We start from the raw sequence: 26882 nt of genomic DNA, 5'->3' as shown, positions 1-26882 counted from the left end.
TCTTGTGGCAATGAAGATGAAGAACAAGCTCATTTTGTAACACTCCAGTTGGCACCAGACCCAAGGACTTTCTTCTGCCACAGTTTTCACTCTGATACGTACCTAATGTATACTAAATGATGTGCTTCCACAACTCTAGTACCTTTCTCGTTTTTTTTTCTTATCCCTTTCTTCCTGATCCCTGGCTGATGATTACCAAGCTGTCAGTGTATTACTTCCCTGTTTCTGCACATAACCCTCTGCAGAGATGCAACTGTGATATTGGGAAGTATTAATTCCCTTCATTGTTCCCACTGGCATCACAGTGATATCCATTCCCTTTGCACCCTAACAGTGAGCATCAGGGCTTTGGTTGCTAGCTGCTTTAGAAATGTCTGTGGCAACAGTTCAGCCAGGTTTATCACAGGCAGTCTGTTCCATATCTGCCTTTGGGATCCTACAGCTTTTTGTGCCTTTCTGTCCATTCGAGCAGCATTGTTTTCAGCTCTGTGTTTCAAATATGGGGATGGGTCCATGTGAGGTTAATAGCACTGAAAATTCTAGTATGGCTTTGTGAACAGGCTGGCTACTTTGCTCTCCATCCCTTCAAGGCACCCTTTTAGGTTAGAATTGGAGCTGTTAGCACAGCAAACATAGGTAGTTTTGGGCTAAAACCTGTGCTTGGTGCCCATCTGCTGTTGCCTGTGAAGATGAGAACAGTGGTTTGTGCATGTTGGAGTGGTGCACTTGTTGACTCCCTATGATAGCATGTTAAGAGCAGCAAAACAGAGCTGTCTCCTTAGGTCAGGTGCTTGATTGCTTGTTCCCTCATTAGTTGCTGTAGTGGCAGACACGTGTATCTGACTGTGTAAGGATTTTGTTGTATGCAATTATGAAGATATTAGATGTCTCATAACAAATGTCTCTTCTAGAATAGACATCACAGGCAAACATGACCTTGACCTAGCAGCTCAGGTGGTGAATATTTGTGAGATTGGCCTGAAGTTGCAAATGATGTGTCAGGGAGTGCCATAAGTAACTGGATGGGCACACAATTCCTGTGGCAGTCGCAACAGGCTCTTGACTGATACCAGACACACATTGTGCATCATCTGAAAGCAAAAGAGCTTTCCAGATGCTGCCTTCTTTCAGAAGCAAAACGTAAAGCTTGTTTCAGACTTACCTCCCCGTCCCGAATATCTGTTTTTGGTCAAATGTGTACCTGTCCTTCATCCTCTGAAGTACAATTTTAGTGATCAGCATATAAGCAGGGTGCTCTCAGCAGCCTCTGGAACTTGTGCTGCATGTACTAGTGCACTGGCTTGTGACAGAAGAGGCAGTTTGTGGGACAATTTCTTCTTAAGCTGTGCTGTGAAAATTGATAGTGGAGAGAGATTTCTCTCGTGTCTGTTTAGTTTGGTGGTGTATTATTATTATTATTATTTATTATTATTGAAAGGTTTTGTTTGAAATCCCAGGATCCAAGTGCTTGCAGGAAATGTTCTCTATCTTGATTTCTGGGCGAGTTTTAAAAAAAATACAGCTTCTGTCCACTGCACACTCATGTACTGAGTACAAAATGCTTAAGTCCACATGGACCACTCTGGACCTCTGTGTGCAAAATTAAGCATGTTTTCACGTTTTTTGTTTAGTTAAACTAGGATGTATGCCTAGTGCCGAGTGTTTTGAGGGTGAACTGAAAATCTGTGTGGAGCTAAGTGAAACCTAGGTAGCATTATGGTAGACTGTTCTTGATGGTGGTTGGAAGTGAAAGAGGAGGGGAGAAGCTTTCTGATTTTTTTTTTTTTTTTTTTTTTTTTAAATTGTGGCTGTCATTTTGCTATGAGTTGACTGTGTGTATATGGGCATGGATGCATTTATGTAAGTCACTGTGCAGGATCCAGGTGTCTGATATTTGTGATCTCTAGGTATGCATGCTTGTGCTTGCATAAGCCTTCCCTGGTGGTTGGAAATCTGGGGCTTCCAGTGCTTTTTTCTCCTTGGCATCTATTTTAAAAAATGTTCAGACCTATGGTTTTATAATGATATGTTTACAGACACTGGAGGTCCTTTGTTAATCCCAGGCCTTTCTTAATGTACTTTGGAGCTTTGTGTGGGCACTAGGGGAAGTTGATTATTCTGTGCTGAAACAGTGTTTTAACAAGTGACAGGGATATTCTTCCCTTCTAAGCTAATGATGCCTTGGGGGACTGGTAGTCTGAAAGTCTATCTTTAACTTCTTGTGCAGGAGCCATATTTTTTTTAATGTGTGTGTATATTCCAAGTGCTTACATAATCTCAAAAATCATGCTTTTCCTTTTTCTAAGCAGGCAAAAGACCATAAACAAGAAACTGAAGATTTGGGATCTGCAAAGAAGACATTTAACATCTCTGTTAGTGGAGGTAAAAAAACAAAACACCACCTTTATGTTGATTTTATTGTATGTGCTGATACTTTGTAAATACTGATGTTGATATTGGTGTTCCGGCGAGAAGGCAGTTTCTGCACAGATAGTGAATGATTATCATTACTTGCCACTGTAACTCCGTTCATTGCACACCAGTCTCAAGACCCTTGAAAATATAGCTTATTTAGGGAAGGTGAGGAAGTGTGCAGCTCTGCTATACCCCATTGCTGAAATGCAGCTGCTCTGAGTGATTTCTGGTATTAGTAAAACCCACATGATCAGGCATGAAGTGCCTCACTGTTTGTCCGGAAGCTCCCAGGGGATCTTGAGTAACACAGAAGCTGTTGACTCCTGTTCAGGTTTGACATTTTCTGGCACTGTAGGCAGGATAGTTGTTTCAGAGGTTATTTAGAAAGACATGATATATATACCAGCATCTTGCTCTGCAGCAAGGTAAGTGATACATGACAGTGCCCCACCTGATCTGTCTGTGACCATAGCGTGTTGTGGGACTAGAGATTAACTTGAGCATCCCCATGAGTACCTGCCTGAAATGCACTCCTCTCTCATTGCAGATGTGGATGGTTTGATTACCCAGGCTTTGCTGACGGGTAACTTTGAGAGCGCAGTAGATCTCTGCTTGCATGATAACCGCATGGCAGATGCCATTATCTTGGCCATCGCAGGCGGACAAGAGCTGCTTTCTAGGACACAAGAAAAGTACTTTGCTAAGATGCAGAGCAAAATCACCAGGGTACGTGTTTTCATTTAAGAAACAAACTGCATGTAGACCTTTGGTAACTCCATTTGGTACCTTAGAAGTTTTCTTACCATTTCATAGGTCTATTTCTGTGAGAAGCTAATGGTATTCAAGTTATCCACAAGATCTCATAGCAGAGGGATTTCTGTTATTCTTGTTTTTTTTAATGCATTGGTAAGGAGAGAAGAGGCATGCTACTGGGATATTAATACAGCAGAAGTGTCTCCAGTGTCAGAGTTGCATGTACACTAGTAGATTCTCACTGATAAATATCCTAAATGGTGCACGTTTCATTGTTGTCTCTCATCACATTTTTCAAGAGTCACGCAAGACCCATGCTCAGTGCTGGCAGTGTTAATTTCTGCCTGTGATGAGTGTTAACAGATTTGCCAATGCTTCATTTCACTGTGTGCACAGAAGAGACCTAAGTATGCCCAGGGTCAATCAATCATCTGTTTAGGAGACAGCACGTTATGGCCAGCTGGTTGTTACTCTTCTCAGCTTTGTGCAGCACTAGGGATTGCTGATGCTACTCATTCAAATCTTCTTTGCTACTGACATGAGAAGGTAGCAACGAGAGGGTGAAACAGGAGGAGTGGCCTTAGAAGAGTACAGGATGATTGGTTTGGCAAGGATGGCCACTTTTAGAGGAGGGGAGAAAGTTGCTCGCTGTCACTTTTTAGTAGTCCATTGTCAAAGAAAGATGTTCTATGCAGTAGCAGGAGGCAGCCTGTAAAATGGGCATGTACTTCAGTGCTTTCCTGGAGCAGGGCTGGAGGCAGCAAAGCAGAGTCACTGGGGGAGTTAGGGCATGCAGCACCACAGGCTGGGTTCTTTAAGCAGGATTTTGCTGGTCGTTGCCTGCAGTCCAGTTTGAGATAAGAACAGTTTGCGTTTCTAGTGGTGCACAAGTGCAAAGAGGAAAGTCCAAAGTATGAAAACTCTCTGCAGAATTTCTCCCCATGCCCCCACCTCCTTCCCTGCCTCTGGCCTAATCAGATGAAGGAGAATTTTGTAGCACATGAGAAATAGTTGCTTCACTGCAGTTCATCCTTTGGGAAAGGGTAATTTTATGGAGAGCTGACCAGTTATCTGTGGCTGTGCTACAGAGTGAGTGTTGACTTTGTAATTAGGACCTTGCGTTTGTTGTTCAGGTGTGTATTTTTCTCTTCTGGTCCCAAGCTGCATGCTTAGTGCTTGTTCAGCTGTTTCTGAGCTTGAAATCTTGGCAGGACAAAGGCTTTGTTCACTGAATAGCAGCACAGCTGCCAAGTCTGTCTTTTATCTGAAGCAAAATAACTGGAGGCAGAGTTTGAGATGGAGGAAAGTGGAATTTCATTTTCAGGGCTTGTGGACAGGCAGCATGGGTACAGGGCAGGGATGTTGGCAGGGATACTGCAGCCAGCTTAGACTGATATTGCTGCCAGCTTCTTTCAGTGGCCTTTTCAGCTGCCCCTCACTGGTCAGTCCGAGGCCAAGAGCTTAAAGCCAAATGAAGCAGTTTGACAAAATTCATACCCCTTGGTGGGCACTGTGTAGAAAATCTGCAGCTAAATACTTGGTATGTTATCATTATCTGCAAAAACAACACTGAAGAGCATCTGCAGCAGTCCCAGCTTACAGAGATTTGTGCATTCTTTCTTACGTATTTTCTGGCAAGAAAAATTGGCCTGTCTGTGTTATCTGAGCTTGGTTTATGATTTTCCCTGAACTCATTTAAAGTAAAATACACTCTTGTGCAGCTGGTGAATTGCAGTGCAGTATCTGCCATGACACTGGATATAGTGGGAATGAGTACATTTGAATAGATACAAATTATACTGTGTCTTTTAAAAGAAACTAAATCCTACCAAGACCATAACTGTGGACTTTGTCCTGATCTAGCTCATCACTGCAGTAGTAACGAAGAACTGGAAGGAGATTGTGCAGTCTTGTGATCTGCAGAATTGGAGAGAGGCTTTGGCTGCTGTGCTCACTTATGCCAGGCCAGATGAGTTTGCAGCCCTTTGCGGTAAGGACATGTTACAGAACAGATGTCATTTATTCTGCTTAACAGCAAGACTACACTTTGCCATGGTTGTCTTCTTTCCAGTAAATTACTGTAAAGCCTTGCTAGCTTCTTTGTTGGATAATATAGTTCTTTGGTCCTGTTGCAGAGGAGAGGAGCCTTGGAGATGCTGTGTTCCCAATACATTCTCTTTTTGAGCACAGAGGGACCTTTGTGAGCAGCAAGTTTTATTGCCAATAGCTGTATGCCTGATACCCCTGTGCCTCTCAGATGCCATCTACTGTCTATGGAGTTGTAGAGACCTGTTTCAACACACATCAGCTGAGAGCAGTATCATGGCTTTGCTTACAGTTCTTTGGCCAGTTGCATACTCAGGTCACACCCCTGGAAGGAGTGACTGCAAAAAGTAGGCAGCAGAGCATAGAAATTGAGCCCTGGCCTTTTGACCTTTCTCATGTCAGCGAGTGGATTGTCCCCTCTGACCTGTCTGAGGTTTGCAGACTTTTGACAAGTCTTTGCTGTGATAGCATTAGCTGCCTCTGAAGTGCCTGGGCCTCCTGTGAGATAATCTGTGCCAGACAAGAGAGTGTCACCGATGGACCCCAGAGGCCGTATCTCTTCTTGCTGTGCTAAGCAGAGAAACAACAGGTGTTGCAGGCTTCCCCAGCCGGGATGGGGGAATCTCCAAAGTGATTCACCAAGCAGCATCTTTGTTCATATTTTTCCTAGATCTCCTGGGCAACAGACTGGAGAGCGAGGGGGACAGCCTACTGCAGACACAGGCTTGTCTCTGTTACATTTGTGCTGGCAACGTGGAAAAACTTGTTGCTTGTTGGACCAGAGCTCAGGATGGAAACAGCCCCTTGTCCCTTCAGGTTGGTAATTCTGTTCAGAAAGATGTTGGAAGTAACACACTGTGATCATCTGGTGCTTTAATCATATGATCTAGTTTAGAGATTTGATGCTTTCTGGTAGCTGTATGTATCTCAGGATGCAAGCCTTTTCCTTCTGGAATGGGTGGCTTTAGTGGAAATAACGCATAAATATTCTATTGGAAAATGTGTTGTGAAGCACAATGGCCCTAATGCCTGTTTGGCATTTTGAGTAGTCCTGCTTGGATGCTTCCTGTGTAAAATGGGAGTTGTAGGGCTTAGGGTGGTTTGGTAAAGAAGAGGCTTTGAATACTTGCATCTTTTGCAATAGGGAATACTTAAACATTTTTGCTTTGGGAAGAGATGGCTTGGATGTTCAGGGGAAGAAATTTAATAAATTAAGAGTTAAATCTGGAGACAAGACTGGAAGAAGGTTCTTGTAAGAGTTTTGTCTAGGGGGTTGCCAACAGTCAAATATGTAGTCAAATATGTAGCAAATACGTTGGGGGAATAGGAGGATTAATGCCAGAGAGATTAAGCAGTTATTGAATAATTTCTTTTCTAGTATAATGTTAGTTTCTTCCATTTGTTCGGGGCCTTTGAAGGGCCAAGTTTAGAAAGTACTTAATGTTACCTGACAGTGCTGTGAGTCTCTGATTACTTAGTTGAAGGAACTGGAGTATATGTGGGTTTTACTTCACATTATTATCTCTTTCCAATTTTGAATTATCACCATTGCTTTCCAGTCTCTTGATAGTGATGGCTTCATTACAGATTTACCTTTGGTTTGAGTTTGAATTTTGATTGCATTGCTTTTCTCTCTTGGACATTAAAATTGAAAAATCTTATTGGAGTCATAATTAGGCTGCCAGTTTACTATGATGTGGAATTGCTGAAATTGATAGAAGCTATTGGTTAGCTTGATTTGGGTTTTTTTTGTTTGTTTTTTTTTTCTTTACCTGCCTTTTCTGAAGTACTGACTTTTTGGGGAAAAACACAAATGTATTCTTGAACAGTCAGCAGTCTTTATTAGTGGTGTATGGTTGAAATCTTGGGTGTGGTGCCCTCATTAAATCTGTTGTAAGATTTGAAAGAGGGATTGCATGTTAATATTGGCAATTTAATATTTGCAGTACCTTCAAATGTAATACAGTAAGAATAAGAAAAACATGAGAACTTACCAGAAAATCTTCCTGTAACTTAGCACTGGGAGGAAACCCAACCAAAATCAGCTCTGGTATTTGCAGTTGTGCAAGGAAGGCAAGATTGGGAGTATTCCTGGTAAATATCAGGAAAAACATCTTTGCAGTTACATCCGCAAACCATGGACAACTCTCCCAAGGGAGATGTTGGATCCTTTTGGTTAAAATGGTTAAGAAGTGACTTACTCACATGCCACAAACAAATGTGCAGTGCATCAACACTAATAGCATCACTTCTGATATGGTGATGATGGGCATGATGTTTTCCATCAGCTCTCATGGCTGTCAATAGATATTTTTATGAAAGCAACCTCTTTTGGTGGGCATGCTCAGTGCTGATAGGAGCCTGAAGTACGGTTTACTAAAGCAGTTCTTCAGGCTTGGAGATCTACCTGATGCACGGCTGGCTTTGCTATTAGAAGCCACTTGGTTGTGGTTGTCGGTTGCTGTTCTGTTGTTTCATGTGCTGGGAAAGTTGTGTTTTCAGAGCAGCTGTAACTGTCTAGGAAACCTGCATTTGTCTTGGGCTTCAGATCACTGAAGCAGGCTGCCCAGAGAGGTGGTGGAGTCTCTTCTCTGGAGACATTCAAAACCTACCTGGACCTATTTCTGTGCAATCTGCTCTGGTGACCCTGCTTTAGTAGGTGGATTGGACTAGATGATCTCCAGAAGTCACTTCCAACCCCAAACACCCTGTGATTTCCCTCAGGTGAGAGGGATGCAGCGGGGCTGCCCTGAGGAACAGCCCTCCATGACAGTCATCAGCCAGGGCCTATGTCACCCTCTTGTTCTCATTTGTGGTTGTTTTTTTGTTTGTTGGTTTGTTTTCTCCCCAACCTTCCAGGATTTAATAGAGAAAGTGGTGATCCTGCGCAAAGCTGTGCAGCTCACCCAGGCTGTGGATCCTAATGCTGTTGGAGCCTTATTAGCCCAGAAGATGAGCCAGTATGCCAACCTCCTGGCTGCCCAGGGCAGCATTGCTGCAGCTTTGACCTTCCTCCCTGCCAACACCAACCAGGTACAGAACCTTCAGGTTTTTCTCTCCCTCCCTCTGTGTGAACAGGTGCAAAGATCTATGCACAGTGCGGTTAGTTAGCAGGACTGCCATTTGAAATGCACCTCAGGATGTGACAGTCAGGCTGTTTCCCCTCTCCCTGCACAGGCTTCACTGAGCTGGCACAAGTACATGGCCTTGTTCTTCTCCCTATTCATTTCACAGCCTGGTCCTTGCAGCCAGTGGCCACTAAAGAAGCAACTGTCCCTGCTGCAAGCCAGACACCGTGAAACACGTACCTTGGCATTTGGTTGTTTTCTTTTTATTTCACGTCTTCCATAGTTTGGTATTCATAGGCAGGATGGCTTGGAAATGGAGCCTATGATGGGAGGCAGGCACATACAAGGCAGTTACAGTGGCCCCATGTCTCATGCGGAAAAGGCTTATTCTGATCAAATAAAGCAGAACAGGCTTCTGAGAGAGAGAGAGTGAGAGAGAGAGAGAGACAGCCAGCTCATCTGTGTGTGGCCAGATGCCCTGGGTGGGAAACAGTGCATTTAACTTCTGTTGCTGTCCTTTTCTGATTGCAGCCAAACATTATGCTGTTACGGGACAGGCTTTGCAGAGCCCAAGGGGAGCTGCCGGTGGGACAGGAGGCTCTCAAGGCACCATACGAGAGACAGCCTGTGCCCAAAGGACGAGCTGGCCCTGTGGCTGGACAGATGCAAGGGCCTCAGGGTCTGGCCCAGCAGTATTACCAACAGGTAAATGGGTTTGGACAGTCAGGGAGGGGTCATGTGGTTTGGCTTCTGGAGAGAGATGGGTAGAGGAGTTTTTTTTCTTCTCTCTTGATCTGAGCTGGAGCTGTGTGACATACCTCTACAGAGAGCCTTGCGGTGAAAATCATTGATGCTGTTTTTCAGTCAGTACAGATGCCTCCTTTATTCCTCATGTGGAATCATCTCTTAAACACCTTGTCAAGTGGCTGGTGTCTGAAGATTTTCCCCCTTTGACTGAAAATGTGCTGCAGTGCCAAGAATGACTGTGTGAAAGTGCTGCAGGACTTTTCTGTGCTTGCTCTCATGGTCCCTGATGTTTGTTGTCCCATTCCTGCAGGCCTGGGGGCTTGCTCATGCTGTTTATCAGCCTCCTCTGGGGCTGATTATTTTCCTGCCACATCTCTGATGTTGGCTGCAGAAGATGCTGAGCAGTGGCAATAGCAAACTGAGGGCTTGTTTTGGTGTGGCTACAGCCTACTCTGAACCTCCTGGCAGGTAGTAAGGGGGCAGGGGCTGGCACAGGAGCAGGGAGCCCTGAGAGTCAGCTGTAGCAGAAGAAAGACCTGGTGAGTACCTGGGGGAGGCAAATGCTCTGGTTTTATCTCCAGATTGAGAACAACAATTCGTCAGACTACAGTGGCCATCACCAGAGCTTGATGTAGTGGGCAGCCCTGGCTGTGTGTGTGCTTCAAGAGCATTGCCAAGTCTCTAATCCCTCAGCAGAGTGCTGGAGCTCAGGTGGCATTGCTGTACAGGGGGACTATGGACTGAGCTTCACTGAGAGCAGAGCTGTTTCAGTGCTGCGGGTGTTCTCCTTACACATAGATGGGCACAAGCAGAGGCATATTGCTCTCAGGGCTGCCCTTTAGGCACTGCCTGCTAGAAAAATAGGGGCAGGAAGGAAGAATGGATGAAAAGTCAGGGGGAGTTGGGATATCTTCTCTCCTTGATGTCAAAAGTTGTGCCTTTGCTGTCTCTCCAGGGTGTTAACAAGGCACATTTCAGAAAGGACAAAACCTTCATTCCATTTGTACAAGACTACCTTGCTAAGGCCATTGCCTATGATTTTAAACGCATCGTTGCAAATAATTGACTCTGCTATTCTCTCCTGTGTCTTTGACCTTCTTCCTTGTAACCAATTAATTGCCTTGAGAAGCAATGCTGCATGTTTCCCATTTGGCTGTGGAAAAGAGCAGCTGTCCTCTAGATGGCATGATCTTAGCAATGCTTTTCAAGCTACAGTCCCCTCTTTCTCCTACTGTTTCAGGAATACATCAAGGTATTATTGAAGCAAACCCTGCACATGTTTATAAGGCTAGGTGTATCGCAACCCCACAAGCACACTGTTAGTTACTGCCTGTGCTCTTGGATTTCTAGGGAGCTCATGCTCAGCAAGAAGGGCTTGAAGCCAACAGGTGCTGTGTCAGAAAGGTGCCCAGTGGTATGCTGATGAAGCAGAATGCAAAGAAATTACATATTTGAGTCTTAGGATACTTGTTTTGCTTGTATCCCTTTTAAGAAATTGTGTGGATAGGTTTGTTCAAGCTTGAGGCAGCCTTTATTTAGTTGCTGTCCCAAACAGGAGCATGTACTTGAAACATCATTGCTTTTTGGTGTGGGTTTTTTAACCCTGTTTTTCATCTGAAAAGAAAAAAAAATACACGTGTGAAAAGGGATGGAAAAATCTTTTAGATTACCCCATTGATGAGTTAGGCAGATATTAACAGCAGTTATATGGCTGACTGCACTGTTAGCCCAGCACTGCTCAGGGTTGGAGTCTGACGAACTGAAGCCCTAGGGCTTCAGCCTTCCCTTTGCCTGCATTCAGGTAGGGTGTGGGGCTCCTGACCACCCAGATGTGCATCCCACCACTGGGCAGCACTCCTTCTCCTTGCTCAGGGACATTGCAGATATAGGAGGGTCTCTGTTTATGTTCTGTCAGAAATGTGGTAATGTTTGTACGGAGCTAAAGGGCTTTGGAGTGGCAAAGGAAGACAGAGGAAAGGAGCTTAGAACTCCCAGGTGTGGCTAGTAATGCTCAGTGTCATGCCCGGGCAGAGCTTCTGCATAGGAAGATGCAATGAAAGAGGACTTGTAACAGTATTGTCGTGGCAGACCTGGCTGGCTGGCCCATGTAACACTGCACTTGCTCCACAGCCTGTTGTAGCTGCCTTTCTGCTGTGCTTCATCTTCACTCTGCAATTCACCTCAGCTCCAGAGCACAGTGATCCGTCTATCTTGAATGCACTTTTCCGTCTGTAATTTTTATGGCTGTGTTACAAATGCCAGCATGCAAACCTTTTTGCATTCACTTCTTTGCATCTCATTTTGTAAGACCCTTTATACTTTTTTTTTATTGTTTTGTTTTCCATTATTGGTATTTCTTTGTTCAATTCAGGTTAGAATTGCCCCTACTGTCACTACCTGGAGTAACAAAACTCCTACTGCCCTTCCCAGCCATCCTCCTGCAGGCTGTCTCTCTGACACACAGGTATAACCTTCATTATTCTTCTCTGAGCCCCTGCTCAACCCTGGTATGTCCCTCAGTGCAGTCTCTGTGCTTGGCACAGCCTGCTCCAGATAGGTGGAAGGAGCAACTTCCACTTGTGGTCTGGTTGTGCTCCTCTGTATCTCTTGTTGCATTTTTTTCATCAAGGCTCAGATGAGTGGTTCTGGAAAGCCTTAACTGGGAGCTTGGTGTGATCTGAGTCCCCACAGCCCAGCCCTTGCCCTGTTCTGGAGTACTTGAAGTGTCATACTTTTCCTTTCCCTCTTTACTATGGAAATTAGAAGCTTCAGAGTTAATGTTTAAGTTGTTCAGTGTGGATGGCATGGCACTCATGGTCTGCCCAAGTACCGGGCAGCACTGGCAGGGACCTCTTCCTTTCTCCAGGGAGGTGTGTGCTGCTCTGCTGCTGCCAAAATCACTGCACATACAGCTTTTGCTTTCAGTGTCACACTGGGCACCGTGAGGCACTGGGGTTGTTGGAGGCATTTGCCCCTGTGCCAGTGGCTCTTCCAGGGAATGTGGTTTCAGGCCTTGAAATGAGAACTGATCATTTTGTTATGGTTCTGCTTCAGCACTGCATTACCATTGCTGACTACATCCTATCTCCCCCTACCCCTTTTTCCTGCATTCTTTTTTTCACAGGGAGACAACCCACCTCCTCCAGGGTTTATCGTGCCAGGTGCCGTTAACCCCAGCACACCCCCGCAGCAAGCTACACCTTCCAATTACAGCATGTACTCGCAAGCAGGGCCACGGCCAGCGTACCCACAGAGTGAGTAGCAGCAGCTCCACTCCCTCCCACCCAGATGATGAGGCTGCATTTCCTTGGGGACAACCAGTCCCCTCTGTGGGGCTGGGAGGATTCAGTCCAAGCCACTCCCACATTTCTTAGTTGGGGGGGAAAAAAGCCTCTGAGATGACATCTGAGGGTTGTCATTTTTTGGTGGGATCTAGACATCAGGCACCCTCTGTCAGACACTGTCTCCTCTGCTGCTGAAAAGGTGTCTGCCAACAGCTCTTAGACTCGCTCCTCAGCTGGCCCTTCCCAAGGGCATGCTGGGGTCAGAAACCCCCAGTGTGAGTCCTGGATGAGCAGCACGGGCCTGGCAAAGAGTGACCCAACTCAACAGTGTGTGGCTGGGCCAATCCAGGACTCCATCAAGATGGGAAAGGAGATGAGGAGGAAAGAAGGGCAGTGGTAGGGGTGAACAAGGAATGGAACAGAGCATTGACACACTTGAATCAGGAGACTGGAAGTACAGGCACTGGCACCAGGGAGGAAAAACGAACACAGTTGGGCAGAGAAAGAGGCAGGGTAGATAAGCGCAGGGCTCGCAGTGAAAGGCTATGAGCTTGTGTTCACTTCCAGAGATGGCTGGAAGTTCAGTTCCCTGACCTTGGCTCTCCCGTTGAGCCAAAGTGAGGCAGGGGTTTCCCTTCCTTGAGAGGCACCATGGGGATTGCAATGGTCCCAAAAACAGCTGGAGTGTCTGTGTCCCCCCAACCCCACCCCAAGTGGCATGATGGCTCTGGGCAGAGGAGTTGAGGGGGTAGAATGGGAGTCCCTGCAGCCAAGACATTCCTTTCTCTGGCTCCCTGCTCCCAGAAGCAACCCAGAAGGCTTTGAGCAACCATGCAAGTACAGGCAGTGTTGTGGGAGCCAGGATTTGTCTGGGCAGGTGAGTGGTTTGAGGGGGAAGGGGAGGAAAAAATAAGGATCAGATGGACAAGGAAGCAGAGGCAGATGAAACCTGTTCCTCTGTTATGAATTCACTGACTGAATCTCTTTTTTTCCTATTTGTAGCATATCAGGCCACACAGCAGTACCCTTGTGGAACAGGGGGACCAGCTCTCTATCAGCCTCAGCAGCCTATTGCTGTCCCTGCTTCAGCCTCTTACCCAAACCCTCCCCCTAACACCACCCCTTCTTACCTGCCCCCTGCCCACTCCCTGCCCTCCCCGCTCTACCCTGGGCAGCCTCAACCCTCCCTGACGAGCCTGAATCCCATCTCTTCCTTCCCTCTTTCTCCTTCTGGCACATCCTTTCAGCATGGCAGGCCAGGACCTCCAGCAACTTCTGTGGCTTATGCATTATCTACTGGACCAACAGGTACTCTGCCTGCAACCAGTGACCTTCCTGCATCTCAGAGAACAGGTCTGCGCTTGGACGGGGGGCAGGCGGGGGAGGGGCGAGGTTTTGCTTTGTTACTCATTCAGTTCAACATGCACTTTCCCTTGTGAATGCTCCTTATGAAGTTTGCTTGTGCTTAGAGGTCCACTCAAAGCATTTCTAAAACACGATTTTCCCTTTGCATCTGGCAATGATGCAGCTGTGTTGCTGCAGTGAGCACTTACTGTGCGAGCAGTCATCTTTTTATTGCGAGTCAAACCTTACTACAAACACAGAGCTTTTGTCTTGCCCGAGCCATGGTGCTACAGCATGGTCTTGTTGTGAGGCTGTTGGATACTGTGGATGGGTGGTGGCACAGTTTTAACCTTGTGAGGCTGGCACCAAAACCTGTGATGTGGCTGGAGAGCAAAATACAAAAATGAGCAAGCTTTCTTAATTGCTGCAGAGGTGATACCAATTCTCCTTGCAGAACAATTCTGCAAATGTAATTTATCACTGTGTCCCTGGTTTGTGAGCAGAATTTAATTCTGAGATTGATAACTTATTTAATTCAAACAACACTTCCTGTGGTATCACCTCCCTTCCATTATTTTTTCGTTAACCACTTAGTGTGATGGGATTTATTGTAGCTGCAAATGCCTTAAAAGATGATCAGAAGTGATTTAGAAATGCTTTTATGTGTCTCTTGAATGTTAGTCAAAAGCATGTGTGTGTTGCTGCCACATAAGAGCATGTCTTGGCACTTATGGTGAGAGAGCATGGGGCTGATGTCTCCTTGTGACTGCCTGGACATAACCGTTTGCTGTGGGGCAGTGACCTTGCTTGGGATAACAAACCTGTCTCTTCACTTAGCAACCTGTGACACAACAGCGTCGCATATGTCAGGCTGTGTGGGAAGGATGAGCAGTCATTTTCTAAACCCAGACATAAACGTCCTTCACCTCCACATGGTCCAGATCTGGGAGTACGGAGCAGAGAGAATATTAGGCGGGATTTGAGGGATATTCTAGGGATGCAGACTCTGCTGACAGGCCCTAAGGACCCCACTGTGATTCCCCCTTTTCTTTTAGAAGTCTATTAAGGGTGATGTAATGCAGAAAAGGCAGATTGTCTTTGTCTTGGCAGCAGCAGTCCTAAGAGTAGGTGTCATGGTTTAACCCCAGATGGCAACTAAGCCTCATGCAGCCACTCACTCCCTGCAGTGGGATGTGGGAAAGAATCAAAAGAATAAAAGTGAGAAAACTCATGGGTTGAGATAAAGACAGTTTAAGAGGTAAAGCGGAAGTCATGCGTGCAAGCAAAGCAAAACAAGGAATTCATTCACTACTTCCTATTGTCAGGTGTTCAGCCATCCCCAGGACAGCAGGGCTCCATCATATGTAACACTGACTTGCGATGACTAACACTAACTCTGAATGTGCCACCTTCTTCCCCCCAAAATACATACTAAGCATGATGTCATGAGGTACCAAAAATCCTTTTGGTCAGTTGGGGTCAGGTGTCCCAGCTGTCTCTCCTCCCAGCTTCTTGTGCACCTGGTGCAGCTTTAGAAGTTGTCCTTGAATTCTACTTAGCAATAACTAAAACATTGGTGCATTATCAATATTATTCTCATTCTAAATCCAAAACACAGTGCTATACCAGCTATTAGGAAGAAAACAAACTATCACAGCCAAAACCAGGACAGCAGGTGTTCCTGGCATCCGTGAGCCTGGCATTGCCTTCACACAGACACTCATTTTTGAGGAGAAATGGTCTTTTGCTGTGTCAAAATTTAGGACTTGTGTCATCTCTGTTCTTGGAGATGCTGCAGTGTGACCCCTCCTGACCCCATGTTGTGGGGCATGTCAAACTTCTATCTCTAAGCCAGAGAAATTTTTAAACTGAGCAGAGGAAAACTTGGTGGATAGGGTTCTAGGCCTGGGATGTGAAGCAGCACATTACAGTGCAGACAGCATAGCTTCTGCACCCCTGAATAGATGCAAGGAACAATAAAATTGTTCTTTACAGTTTTACTACTGTACTTGTGTCACTGGCAGGCACTTCAGATTTGTCACTTGCTAAGTTCCTTACACTTAACAGTGGAGTGACAGTTGTTGTGGCATGCTCAGAGCAGGTGAGCCTCTGGACAACAGAAGTTAGGGACATTAATGATAAGACTGTCCAATTTATAAAATTGTGTAATCCACATAGACAGTAGTCTAGCACTATGTCATTTTAATATAGGAGAAATAGAAACATAAAATAATTTAGGTTGGAAAGGACCTTGAAGATCATCAAGTCCAACTGTTAAACTAACACAGCCAAATCCACCACTGAACCATGTCCCTAAGAATGTAATAGAGTAAAATAGAAGCAAACTAGTTGTTATCAGCATTGCCTTGCCAGATTTCCTCTCAAAATTAAAAGCTGTCCATACTGTGCTTTTTATAAAGCTTTCTGAGAACTATCAGTGCTCCTTGCACGGTGTGAAGACAGCCAGTATGAAGTGTCAGACCTTCAGGAACCTAAACTTAGGCATTGTCTTTGATGCCTGGCAAATGCCAACCTTTGGCTGAGATGCCAGAGTGGGTTCCAGAGCACAAGGATGTGCTGGGGCCAGGTGGCTCATGCAGGCAGGATGCTGGCAGGCAACTGGTGCCTGCAGCTGGAGAACAATGGAAAAAATATAAGGGGCATCTGAAGAGCTTTCTCTGTCCTCTTCCAATTTTTAGGTTACACTTTTCAGAAAACATACAAGAAGAAAAAAAAATATTGCTTTGTAAATATGGCAATGACAGTGTGCATGCTTAGCCACCAACATGTTTTCCAGAGTAGCTGTATTGCTTAGTGAAGGGCGCCTTGGCATAAGATCCTGTAGGACCACAGAAATCTGCAGCCAGAAGTAGATGTCACCTCTAGCTCTGAATATCCCAGCGCAGAGCGTGTAGTGATGCTGATCTTGGCTTTGAAGTGGTATGGTTTTGTGTGTGGTGATGATCTAATCTCGGAATCTCATGCTTTACTTTGCAAATTCATTAAAAGGTGAAGGTAAGGGAAAAAGGAAAAAAATATATCTCAAATTTGAACTCTTGAAAAACAGCTGGCCTTTCATCTGGTTTCGATTTAAAGATGCACTTACAAAAGAAACAGTTCTATAAGTATCTTCTGATTTTTTGCAAAGGTATATAATATCAGTATGTTAAGCCACGTTTGGAGCTCCAGTAAGCGAGAAAGCCCACATTTAATTTCATTTTCAACCTATGTCACTTTGTGTTCTGATAGATCTTGGAACCTGCTTTCAAGAGAGTTTTAACTTTCAGAGTCTTGAATCTTGTTTGAAATTGTGATAGAGAAATTCTGAGCTAAGGGAAAGGTTTGCACCAGAACTATGACTGCATGAGGTGAACCCCAAGGACAGGAGTTATCTCATCCCTGACGTTCTTCTTCTCTCTTAAACAGCAAAGGCTGTGTTGGCTGTGGTTTGCCATTTGGATTTGTTGCTCGGTCTGAGCAGGCAACGTGTCTCTTCACATGGGTGTAAAGCTCCCGTGTGAACGTGCCTTTATTTTTTTTCTGTGCTGGATGCAGTCGAGAGAGTGCCTTGATTTGGGAAAGTACTTGATGTCTACCTTGAAGTCAAATACCTTAAGTATCTCCTGAAAAGCTTTTTGGAATGGTAAAACCATCAAGAAACGGTGTTGTTTGTGCTGGCTGGTAGTAATAGAAAATTAGAACACTGGAAGATATAAGAAAGTGGGTCAGGACTCTGCCACATTTGTTAGAAATTACTAGAAACACCGATTACTGCATGGGAAGAGCAGCAGGCTTTTTATCAGGGAAGGCAGACAAAGCAATTCCATGGGGTGGTTTGGACAAATGACTTGTCTCTAAATTGTTGTTGTAATTAGGTTAAGTATTTTTTTTTTCTTCCAACTATTTGTGCTTATTGAAACGAAACTGTTACAGACTGAGTGTTTTATTCTTGCAAAGAAAATATTTTTTTAGTTCTCTTTGCATTTTATCTGCAGAAAGCCTACCACCTCAAGACCAGGCCTCTTCCTCGGCAGGTGAACTAGGTACCACCTAACCTGAAAATAATTACAGCCACTAGATTAAATTAATTGAACAGATATCAATAACGTATGTGTTCCTCAGAGAACATTGTTTGCCAATTACATTTTAATCAAATAATTTTTTTAAATTCCTTAGTGAAAATGAATAACAACATATCTGGAGTTTTTAACCACAGAAACAAATGCTGATTTTCCTTTTTTAAAGCAAATTGTTCTAGGAATTTAACAGCAATAACTGAGATTTTCTTAGTGCATTACTGCTGTCAGCACTGCAGAAGTTAGACTTCCTATATCAGAAATACTCTGGGAATGGATATTCTGGCTGAGGAGCAGAGGACCCCTGTCAGGAATGGCGCTGCCTTTGGGCAAAAAGAAATTGTGAGTGAAAGGGGTTTTAAATTGTTTTTTCATTTACCCCTTTAACATGCTCTGGATGTGGAACTTATTTAACAAAAAGCTCAGGGGCAGATGAAATTTCAGATAAATTGAGCAGATTCTGCAGTGATGTTAAGCTCTGCTGCCTAAGGTGCATCCATCATCTGCTAAGTGAGAAACACTGTGGTGAAAAAGTCCATTGAGTGGGGATTTGGTTTTGTTGGCTTTTTGTGGCTTTATGCAATAAATCCTGACTAGTCAGCTAGGCCGCAGTGATGCTGAGCTGTAATGCTGTGGTCCTAGTGACACGCGCTCTGTGGTGAGATGGAAACTGTTTCTAATGCACAAACGTGAGCTTTGGTGTCCAAATCTTGCAGCTGCATGGAGCAAGCTTGCTTGGGAGAGAAGGAGGTTTGGTACAGAACAACACCCCAGACTCAGAGTGAATCTGCTCAGACATCCCCCATGCTGCTTCGAGTTTCAAATCAATTTTTTGGTGAAAAAGCTGGATTTGCCACCTTGCTCCAGCAGCTCTGCTCTGCTTTTGGGACACAAGGCATCTGTAAAAATGCTGGCAGGGGCTTCTTAATGGCTCCTTTGTGTCTGCAGAGTTGCTGCGTGAATCTGGCCTCAAATGTTTAAGGCTCCTGATGTCTCTTATGCCTCTTCTCTCTGTGTCACGTTGCTGGGCAACACATCTTACTGTCACATATAAATCCATCACAACACACAGTTGCAGCAGCAGCTCTCAGGAAATGGGTGCAGCTTAATCATGTTCTTATTCACCTGTGATTTCTGACATATCTTCTGCTGATTAATGTTTATAATCTTATGGTGATCATGGTGTTGGGGGAAAACAGTTCTAATTTCTTCTAATCTGGTATGGGTGGGAGAAACCTACCCTGCTGAGTGTGAAGCTGTCTTAACACATGCCAAACCTGCGCAGTGGGCACAGACCCCAGAGGGTCTGGTGGCTGAATGGTGGAGGTGCTGGGATGCTCTGGCTGGCACAGGGCCTGTTCTGGCCCCCAGAGAAGGGCAGAGAAGTGGGCAGGCTCTGCCAAGACCCTGCCCTCCTCCAAGGAACTTAAGGTCTCTGTTTTCCTTTCAGGGCCTCAGAATGGCTGGAACGACCCTCCTGCCCTGAACAGAGCTGCCAAGAAGAAGAAGGTACTCTAGGAAATCCTGTCTCGACACAATTGAGTGCTGACCGCTTGAAAAGCAGTAACTTGAGCTGCTCCTGGGAAACTCATTGGCAGGAGAAGGGAAAAGAAGGGTTAGCAGCAAACAAAAGCTGTGCCTCATGAGCAGAAACTGCCGTTGTGCTTCTCCAGTATGACTTCTCTCTTCCAAAATATTTAAGCCTCTAAAAAGATGGTGGCTTTTTGCTAATGTTGCAGTTGTTTATAACAACATTGATCCTGGTTTGGGGAAAGAAAATATCTCAGGCTATTTTAATCTGCAGTAAAGCAGATGAGTTTTTCAGGAGATGATACTTACATGAAATTATGAGTCCATGTAAATTGTTACAGATTACAGCCTTTGCTGGAGCTGAAAGCAATTTATCCTGATTAGGGGTCTGAGGCTGAGAGATGCTGAGAGTAAGACAATTTTTGTGATGGAGACAATGTAGCTTTGTAGAATGGATTTAGATTGCAGCAGGACAGAACAAGTGGGGACTCTTGGCACAGAGCAGAGGGAGCCTTTTCATCCCCTGGTGCCACTTTAGTCTTGCATATCTCCACAGTAGGCGGTGTTATCAGCTGCTCTCTGAGTCTGGTGCTTTTTGGGAAGTAAGAGACAATCTGGAGCGTATAAAGTGTGGGGAGAGAAAAAAAAAAAAAACTTGGAGCAAGCAAGATGTGGCCTGGGTGATGGCAGAAGTCTCCCGTCAACTTTGGGGTTTTGGTTGCTGCAGTTCAAGTTGAGCTTTTGGAGGATGGATGGTGCTTTGTGTGCTCCTCAGTGCCCCAGTGCTGGGACGTTTGTCACACAGCAGCCAGTGCGCTGCCTTCAAGGGCTTCAGGCTCTCAGGCAGAGGAGGAAAGCTGTCAGTGAGAATAACTGTTGGACCTGAGAGCTCAAGAAGCAGCTTTCTGCAGACAGAGTTTTTGCTACTGCTCTGCACATGTGTCACAGTCAGAATTTCTGCCATAGCCAGGGCGTGAGGGTTGGCTCCTTACTAAATGAGGAGTTGTGTGTGTTGTATTCCCTGTTAAATATTTAGCAAACCTCTGCCAGAAATGTTTGTTTGTTTGTTTCCCTCATGTCCACTGTATGAGGGGTTGGTTTAGGAAATTATGAAATGACTCACCATGTGGGCTACTGCAAAATAGAAGAGCCATCTTGCATTTCAAGCCACAGCATAATTTGCAACTTTTTCCACCTAAGAACTTAGCCACCACTCAAAAGTTTACTGCTGTGTCATTGCTTTTATTATTGACTTTGTTGATGCTGTATTTGGAATATTTTTCTTGCTGTCCCAAACCACTAGCTTAATTCTGGCATCATTCAGTCAGGGTATCATTCAGGGTTCTGTAATCTTTCCTTTTTGCCATGCACACACGAAGAAATGTGCACATTCCTATGGGAGCTCTTTCTTTTGTTTGGATTCCTGTATGACACATAGCAGAGGTCAGTAGCTCATTTTGTTGTTTATTTCCTCTAGCAAATGTTTCTGAAGTGCCCCTCTGTAAAGACTGGCAGATGCTTAGGGATGAATTTGGAATGCGCTTATAATCTGTCTTAGCGCAAACCTGACAGAAGCTTTAAAGGCTTTTGGGAGCTTTATTGCTGCATGTTGCTAGCAGTGAGCTATGTACTGCGTGGAAAAAAATGTACCCTTGAAAATAAGACCCACAAATCTAGATAAAATGACCCAATAGTAAGAACAGATGTAGGTGTGGGTTAGTTTTCATTAGTGCAACTGTCCTCTTCATGCTGGTCTGCCCAACCCCTGGTTTGTGCCCTTAGCAGAAGGGGGAAGGCAGCTCTGATTTGGGGTCACTGTGCCCAGCAGAGCACACAGGACTGGGAACACCGGGGATATTATTGCCCAGTGGCCTTCTTGCCATCCGGATGCAGCCAGAAGCAATGGGTTGTGTAGTCAGAGTGCAATCATCTGCTGCCTGCCCCTGTTGTTTCTCTGTCCTGGCGGCTCAGTGATCTGCTCAGCAGAGCTCACAACTGCTGCAGATTGGGAAGTCTGCAGCAGCTGCGTGTTGTGCTCTGCGTGCTGCAGCCACAACAGCATAAATAAACTGGTTTTTTGTTTGTTTGGTTGTTGTTTTTTTTTCTCTCCAGGTCCCTGATAACTTCCAGCCCCCAGTTCCCATCACCTCCCCCATCATGAACCCGATAGCGGATCCACAGTCGCAGATGCAGCAGCCTCTGGCTCCGGCACCACCTGTGGGCACGCTCAGCTTCCAGCCCCAACATGTCCCCTCAGGCCAGCCTGTGCTGCAAGGTGGCTACCCACCTGCTCCCCAGTCCCTGGGGCCCTGCATCCTGCCACCCGCTGTCTCAAAACCCAGCACGGAGGGGGCCCCTGGGGCCCCCATTGGCAATGCCATCCAGGTAAGGTAGCCCCAGCATGGCACACTTTTCATTTCATAGAATAGTTTGGGTTGGAAGGGACCTTCAAAGCTCATCTAGTCCAGCCCCCTGCCATGAGCAGGGACATCTTCAACCAGATCAGGTTGCTCAGAGCCCCATCCAGCCTGGTCTGGGATGTCTCCAGGGATGGGGCATCCACCACATCTCTGGGCAACCTGGGCTGGTGTTATACTAGTGGTTTGTATATCAGTGAAGCCTTGCAGGCTCAGGATCCTGTTGGCCAGGCATTTCTTGTACCTCCAAAATGCACTGCAGCACTTTTAGTCACTAGCTTTGCACCATGCTGGCATTTTGCTACTGTAATCACCTAGACCCTACCTCTTTGCATTCAATCCTCTAGTCAGTACTGACCAACAAGCTGCTTCCTTCTGCAACTTCACAGCTCTCCAGAGGATGCTGATAATGTCACCTCCACACAGCCACAGGGAAGAAGCAGGAGCTGTGCCAAGCTGGCTAATAATGCTCCTTGGTTTAGTTGAAAACAACATGTGGTCACAGTGACCTGGAAAACCCTCACCTGCTCTCTGTTTCTCAGCACGTGCAGGCACTGCCAACAGAGAAGATTACCAAGAAGCCCATCCCTGAGGAGCACCTTATTCTGAAGACAACATTTGAAGCTCTTATCCAGAGGTGCCTGCTGTCTGCCTCCGATCCGGTAGGTCTTTGGGGTGTTCCCAGAGCACCCCTGTGTTTAGGTGAATGCACGTGGTACCTGCAGCACAGCCAGCCATCACAGCCTCTCCCGAGATAGCTTGTCCTTCTAAGGGAAATGCACAGAAAAGCCACAAGCAATGCATAGAAAAGCTACACACACAAAGGATGTGCCAGTCTGGGGCCAGAGCACAGCCCAGCTGCCTGAGGACTTTGTCTCTGGTCCTTATAGCCTGTAGCATGGATAGAGTGTGATGGTGCTGTTTATGGGCAGGGAATTAGCCCGTTGCAGCCCACTCTATTGCTCTCTTCTAAGGAGGAGGGTTGGATTTGGTTACATTTGAGGTTTTGATATTGATGGTTAAAAAAAAAAGCGAAAGCCTTTAGAAAGGGCTGTGCTTGCTCCTGTCAGGTGATGGCTGTGAAGGCATGCCCTGTGCTGAGATGTTCAGAGGGGCTTTCTTGTTCATTTGTTCAACTGCTTCTTATCATTCAGAGCAGGAAGCAGCTGGTGTATTACGCCAGGTCTGAGCTGAGGCTCATACATGTGAGTACATGCCTCAGATTTAGATCTGTGATTTCTGATTAACAAACTCATTTCAAAAGGACATGAGTAGTAGAAGAATGGAAAGTTAAGAGCTTTAACATGACCACGGGATCTCAATAGCAAAAACCTTTTCTGTGGCAATCAGTGCTTGGTTAATAAGCCACCCATCTCAAAGCTTCCTGTTTATTTCCAGCGGTCAGTAAATAACATGCTGCCCTGAAGTCCAGCTGCTGACTGTTAAGCTCATGCCCGCCACATGCTGAGAGGTGGATGATGGACAGAGAGCTTTGTGCGCTAAATGTGCTTGTCAGCAGCACGGACTCACGCTCCTGTTATTGCAATTGGGAGCTGAGCGACCTGAGGGCTCTGGATGAATATTGAGCATTTGATGCCACTCCTGTGCTATGTCCACTCCGCCATTTCAGGTGGCTCTGTAGTTTAGACTTGACATGCACATGTACTTGCTCCTTCTTTCCCCTTTGGGTCTCAGCCTGGCAATTTCAGGGCGGACTCCCCAACACGCTCCTTTCTAGATGCATTTTGAGGCCATAGACCTTTCTTTGGATAGGCCCCATAAGCTTCAGTAGCATTTGATAGATTAAAATCATTTCTTTAAAGGTTGGGCTGCAGCGTGCAAGGGTAGAAGTCGGATTCTGGACAGATTCTTTGACCTTTTCTTCCTCCAGGTGCCTTTTCTCCAAGACACACACAGAAGGCAAAAGCATTTGGTTCACATCTGCACCCAGCCACTGCTTTTCTTCTCTGCCAAAACATTTTGCTTGCTTCTTGTTTAGTCTCTGATTTTCTTAGGCAGAGGAAGTGTTCCAAGCTGAGAGATGCTGTCCTGACTGTGTGCAGCAGTTACTGTCAGAACAAACACAGACACTACTCAGGGGCTGGAACAGGAAGCAAAGAGTGAGGAAATCAGCCAACCTGCGCTTCTTCCACCTCATTTCCTTTGACTGGAGATACGTTTTGCTGTTCACTAAACACAGTTTATTCCTCTTTACCCTAGTTGGCCATTTGTAAAATGAAACTAGTGTTTTTTTTTTTCACAGGTTTTGAAACAAATGATCCAAACTCATCTATCTGAGAGAGTTACAGACCAAAGGAATTAGCCAGTTTCTTATCTGCTCCTCCTGGGGTACTTATTCCTCACTTGTCTCCATTCCCTGACAACATAACTACTGCTGAGGGGTTTTCCACACATGGCCTGAGAGACCTACAAGCTCTGTTCTCTGCTGTGCACTTGACTGTCCAAACAGCTTTCCCTAATATGTAGCATAGCAGACAGCCACCTGCTCTTCACACCCGAGCCAGAGCATTGTTGTAGGCTTTATTTTCTCTTGCCAGTTATTTAATCCAGGGAAACTTTTCCAGTTCCCAGGAGAAATGGTACTATCCTAACTTAAAGATGGAGGGATGTTGCACACTGATTGAGTAGGAAGTTCCGATACTTTTGTGTGCTGATTCCGTTTCTGCTGCTGTTGGCCACCTTCTTTTTTTGTGCTTCTCTAACTATAACCTTGATGCTTTATAACTGTTTTATTATTCTGGAGCAAAATCTTCTATTTCTGTAGCTGTTTCTTTTTTAAAAAGAAAAAAATTTGATAAAAAATGCATTTCTCCAGCAGCTGCTGTGGAATTCCAGGTGGAATATACTGGGGTTACTTTAAGAGCCTTTGGTAGCAAAATAATCTCAGATACATCAAAGGGTGGTTTATATAAAAGCATGGAAGCATGAAAGATGTGTAGAGGATGTTTGGGTTAGGCTCTTAGCTTTTCTGTTGACAGTAAACACAAAAACTCCTGGCTTTACCAATCACATAATGAAAAATATAATTAGAATTTGCTGTAAATGATGACTGACTTGTACGTACTTGGACTTCAGTGACTGCATGTGCCCTTAAGCTCTCATTGACATTGCTGGATAAGTGATTCCAGTAATAACTTCATTCAGATATCATTATGCTTTGCCAGTGAACCACAGAGAAAGAACTCCTAGCGCAATTCATGATTCTGTCCCTTTCTATATCAGCTAATACCAATGTATGCACCTCTACAGTTTATTATTCACTGTAGTGAACTACAGCGGTTACATGTGGAGATCTACAGTCTTATTACTTGGTCTTTCCTGGCAAAATCAGGGATGAAAAGTACAGAGCAAAGAATTCAAATGATGTGGTAGGAAAATGTTGAGCAAGGATTTTCATGTGCTATGTGGACTTCTTTGCAGTGATAGCAGGTCGGTCTGGTGGTGGTAAAAGCACTGTCTTCTAATTATATTCTTCTCTCTTGCAGCAAACCAAGAGGAAACTAGATGATGCAAATAAACGTCTGGAGTTTCTATATGACAAACTTAGGGAACAGACAGTAAGTTTTTTTTGCATTTTCTTCCCCAATCAAACATTGCAGGTATGGCCTAGAACTTCATCAGTGGTGTGAACCCTTCTGCAATGTGTAGCACGTGCTCCTTCTTTCTTTGCAAGCATTCTTTGAATCCTGTTATTGTATGTTTCCATGCATTTCCCAGAAATGGTTCAGTGGAGTGCTTGGCCCCAAGTGCCTGTGCAGACTTGACAGTGTTTTGAGGTCATATGGTGCCATGCAGGGGCTGCCCTGAGCCAGAGCGCAGAGCTCCTTGCAGCAGGAGGGTTTCTGTCCCAGCTGCTGGCAGAATGAGCCAGCACAGCAAGTTTTCCTGCCAGGACTGTGAGGGACATGCAGCCTGGGGTCAGAAAAAACCCCAGATTTAGATGCTGGAGGTTCACTGATTTCACTGGAGGGCAGATGTGCAAGTACTTTTGAAGATCTGGTAATTTTTTTAAAGCCTTGCAGGAGGCCTTGGAGCAGAACAAAGGACTGGGCTTAGATCTCTTAGTGCTGTAGGATTAGAGTGCTCTAATCTTGTTGTCCTCAGGCCATCTTTGCTGAACAATTAACATTAACCCAAAGCTCAGTAAGTTTTTCATGTGCCGCAGTCTGTCACAGCAGCTCTCCCACCTCAGGGAATCGCATCCAGGGGCTGGCAGTGAAGGCTTGCAGGGGTTTGCAGTAGTGCAAAGGTGGCACCTTCTAGGTGAAGTCTGCTGTTATACTTCCCAGTGACTGTTCCCAGTGTGGTGCAGCTTTCAAGATAGCTGTGTTTAAAGAAGGGAACAAATTTCCTGCACCTTCCTGAGGGCCAAAGGATTTCTGTTATTCTAGCACTAGTGTACACAGTGATGTTTCTTTTTCCTGCTGACCTGTCCTGTCTGGCTTCCTTGCAGCTCTCTCCAACCATCATTAGTGGTTTGCACAACATGGTGAAGAGCATCGAAACCCGCAACTACCAGGAAGGACTGAACATCCACACACACATCGTCAGCACCAGCAACTTCAGCGAGACCTCTGCTTTCATGCCCGTTCTGAAGGTTGTCCTCACCCAGGCCAATAAGCTGGGTGTCTGAAGTAACCCTGCATCTGCAAAGCCTTGACAGTCACTTTTCCAAAGAAGTGCACTTCTGTGGCAAACACACAGGAACGGACCAAATGCTAGTCCTTATGGCATGTCGCAGTAGAGGGCTCACAAATGGCATTGCACTCTCCCTGCAAAATGCTTCCTTCTAGGAGAGCCGTGGAGCCCTGGTGCTTTTCTTTTTATTTTAATCCTTTTCCCATCCCTAATGATTCTTATTTACAAATAGTGTATTTAATGGATAACGCCCCATATTGTCAATTTTTAGATGCATGTTATACTGCTAAACAGTGGCTTTTAATAAAAGATATACATGTTAAAACAAGATGGGTTGTGTATCAGGCCCTAAAACAGTCTTTCCTTCTACCCCACTGTTCCTTATCCACCAGATTAAAGAGTCTGATCGTATTATAAGTGTATGTGATCTTTCATTTTATGAAGCTGCTCGCAGTTCTGTTATTACAATTTACATGTTTAATAGCTTAATTTTGCACTGGGACAAATGAGCAAAATAAAGGCTAATGTGATATTTTCAATAAA

General features: G+C 45.2%; 1 protein-coding gene across 50 annotated transcripts in view; it reads left to right on the top strand.

Moving 5' to 3' along the window:
• SEC31A (SEC31 homolog A, COPII coat complex component) overlaps positions 1 to 26882 on the top strand; it is a 46485-nt gene extending 19603 nt beyond the window's left edge. For 6 of the 50 annotated variants that reach the window (XM_065061742.1, XM_065061755.1, XM_065061741.1 and 3 more), the window contains 13 exons: positions 2307 to 2382; positions 2963 to 3141; positions 5032 to 5158; positions 5885 to 6030; positions 8074 to 8247; positions 8814 to 8987; positions 12154 to 12283; positions 13316 to 13666; positions 19184 to 19242; positions 21376 to 21648; positions 22223 to 22342; positions 25187 to 25258; positions 26155 to 26882. In XM_065061742.1, coding sequence (XP_064917814.1) covers positions 2307 to 2382; positions 2963 to 3141; positions 5032 to 5158; positions 5885 to 6030; positions 8074 to 8247; positions 8814 to 8987; positions 12154 to 12283; positions 13316 to 13666; positions 19184 to 19242; positions 21376 to 21648; positions 22223 to 22342; positions 25187 to 25258; positions 26155 to 26334 — 2061 coding nt within the window. In that variant the 3' untranslated portion in view covers positions 26335 to 26882. Of the gene's footprint in view, positions 1 to 2306; positions 2383 to 2962; positions 3142 to 5031; positions 5159 to 5884; positions 6031 to 8073; positions 8248 to 8813; positions 8988 to 11400; positions 11494 to 12153; positions 12284 to 13315; positions 13667 to 17652; positions 17701 to 19183; positions 19243 to 21375; positions 21649 to 22222; positions 22343 to 25186; positions 25259 to 26154 lie in introns of all 50 variants that reach the window. The other 44 variants (XM_065061758.1, XM_065061747.1, XM_065061757.1 and 41 more) reach the window with 19 other exon arrangements.

Source organism: Columba livia, chromosome 4 (assembly GCF_036013475.1).
Source record: "Columba livia isolate bColLiv1 breed racing homer chromosome 4, bColLiv1.pat.W.v2, whole genome shotgun sequence".
Lineage (NCBI taxonomy): Eukaryota > Metazoa > Chordata > Aves > Columbiformes > Columbidae > Columba > Columba livia.
Note: the sequence above shows the minus strand (reverse complement) of the source record. Positions and strands in the feature narration are given on the sequence as shown.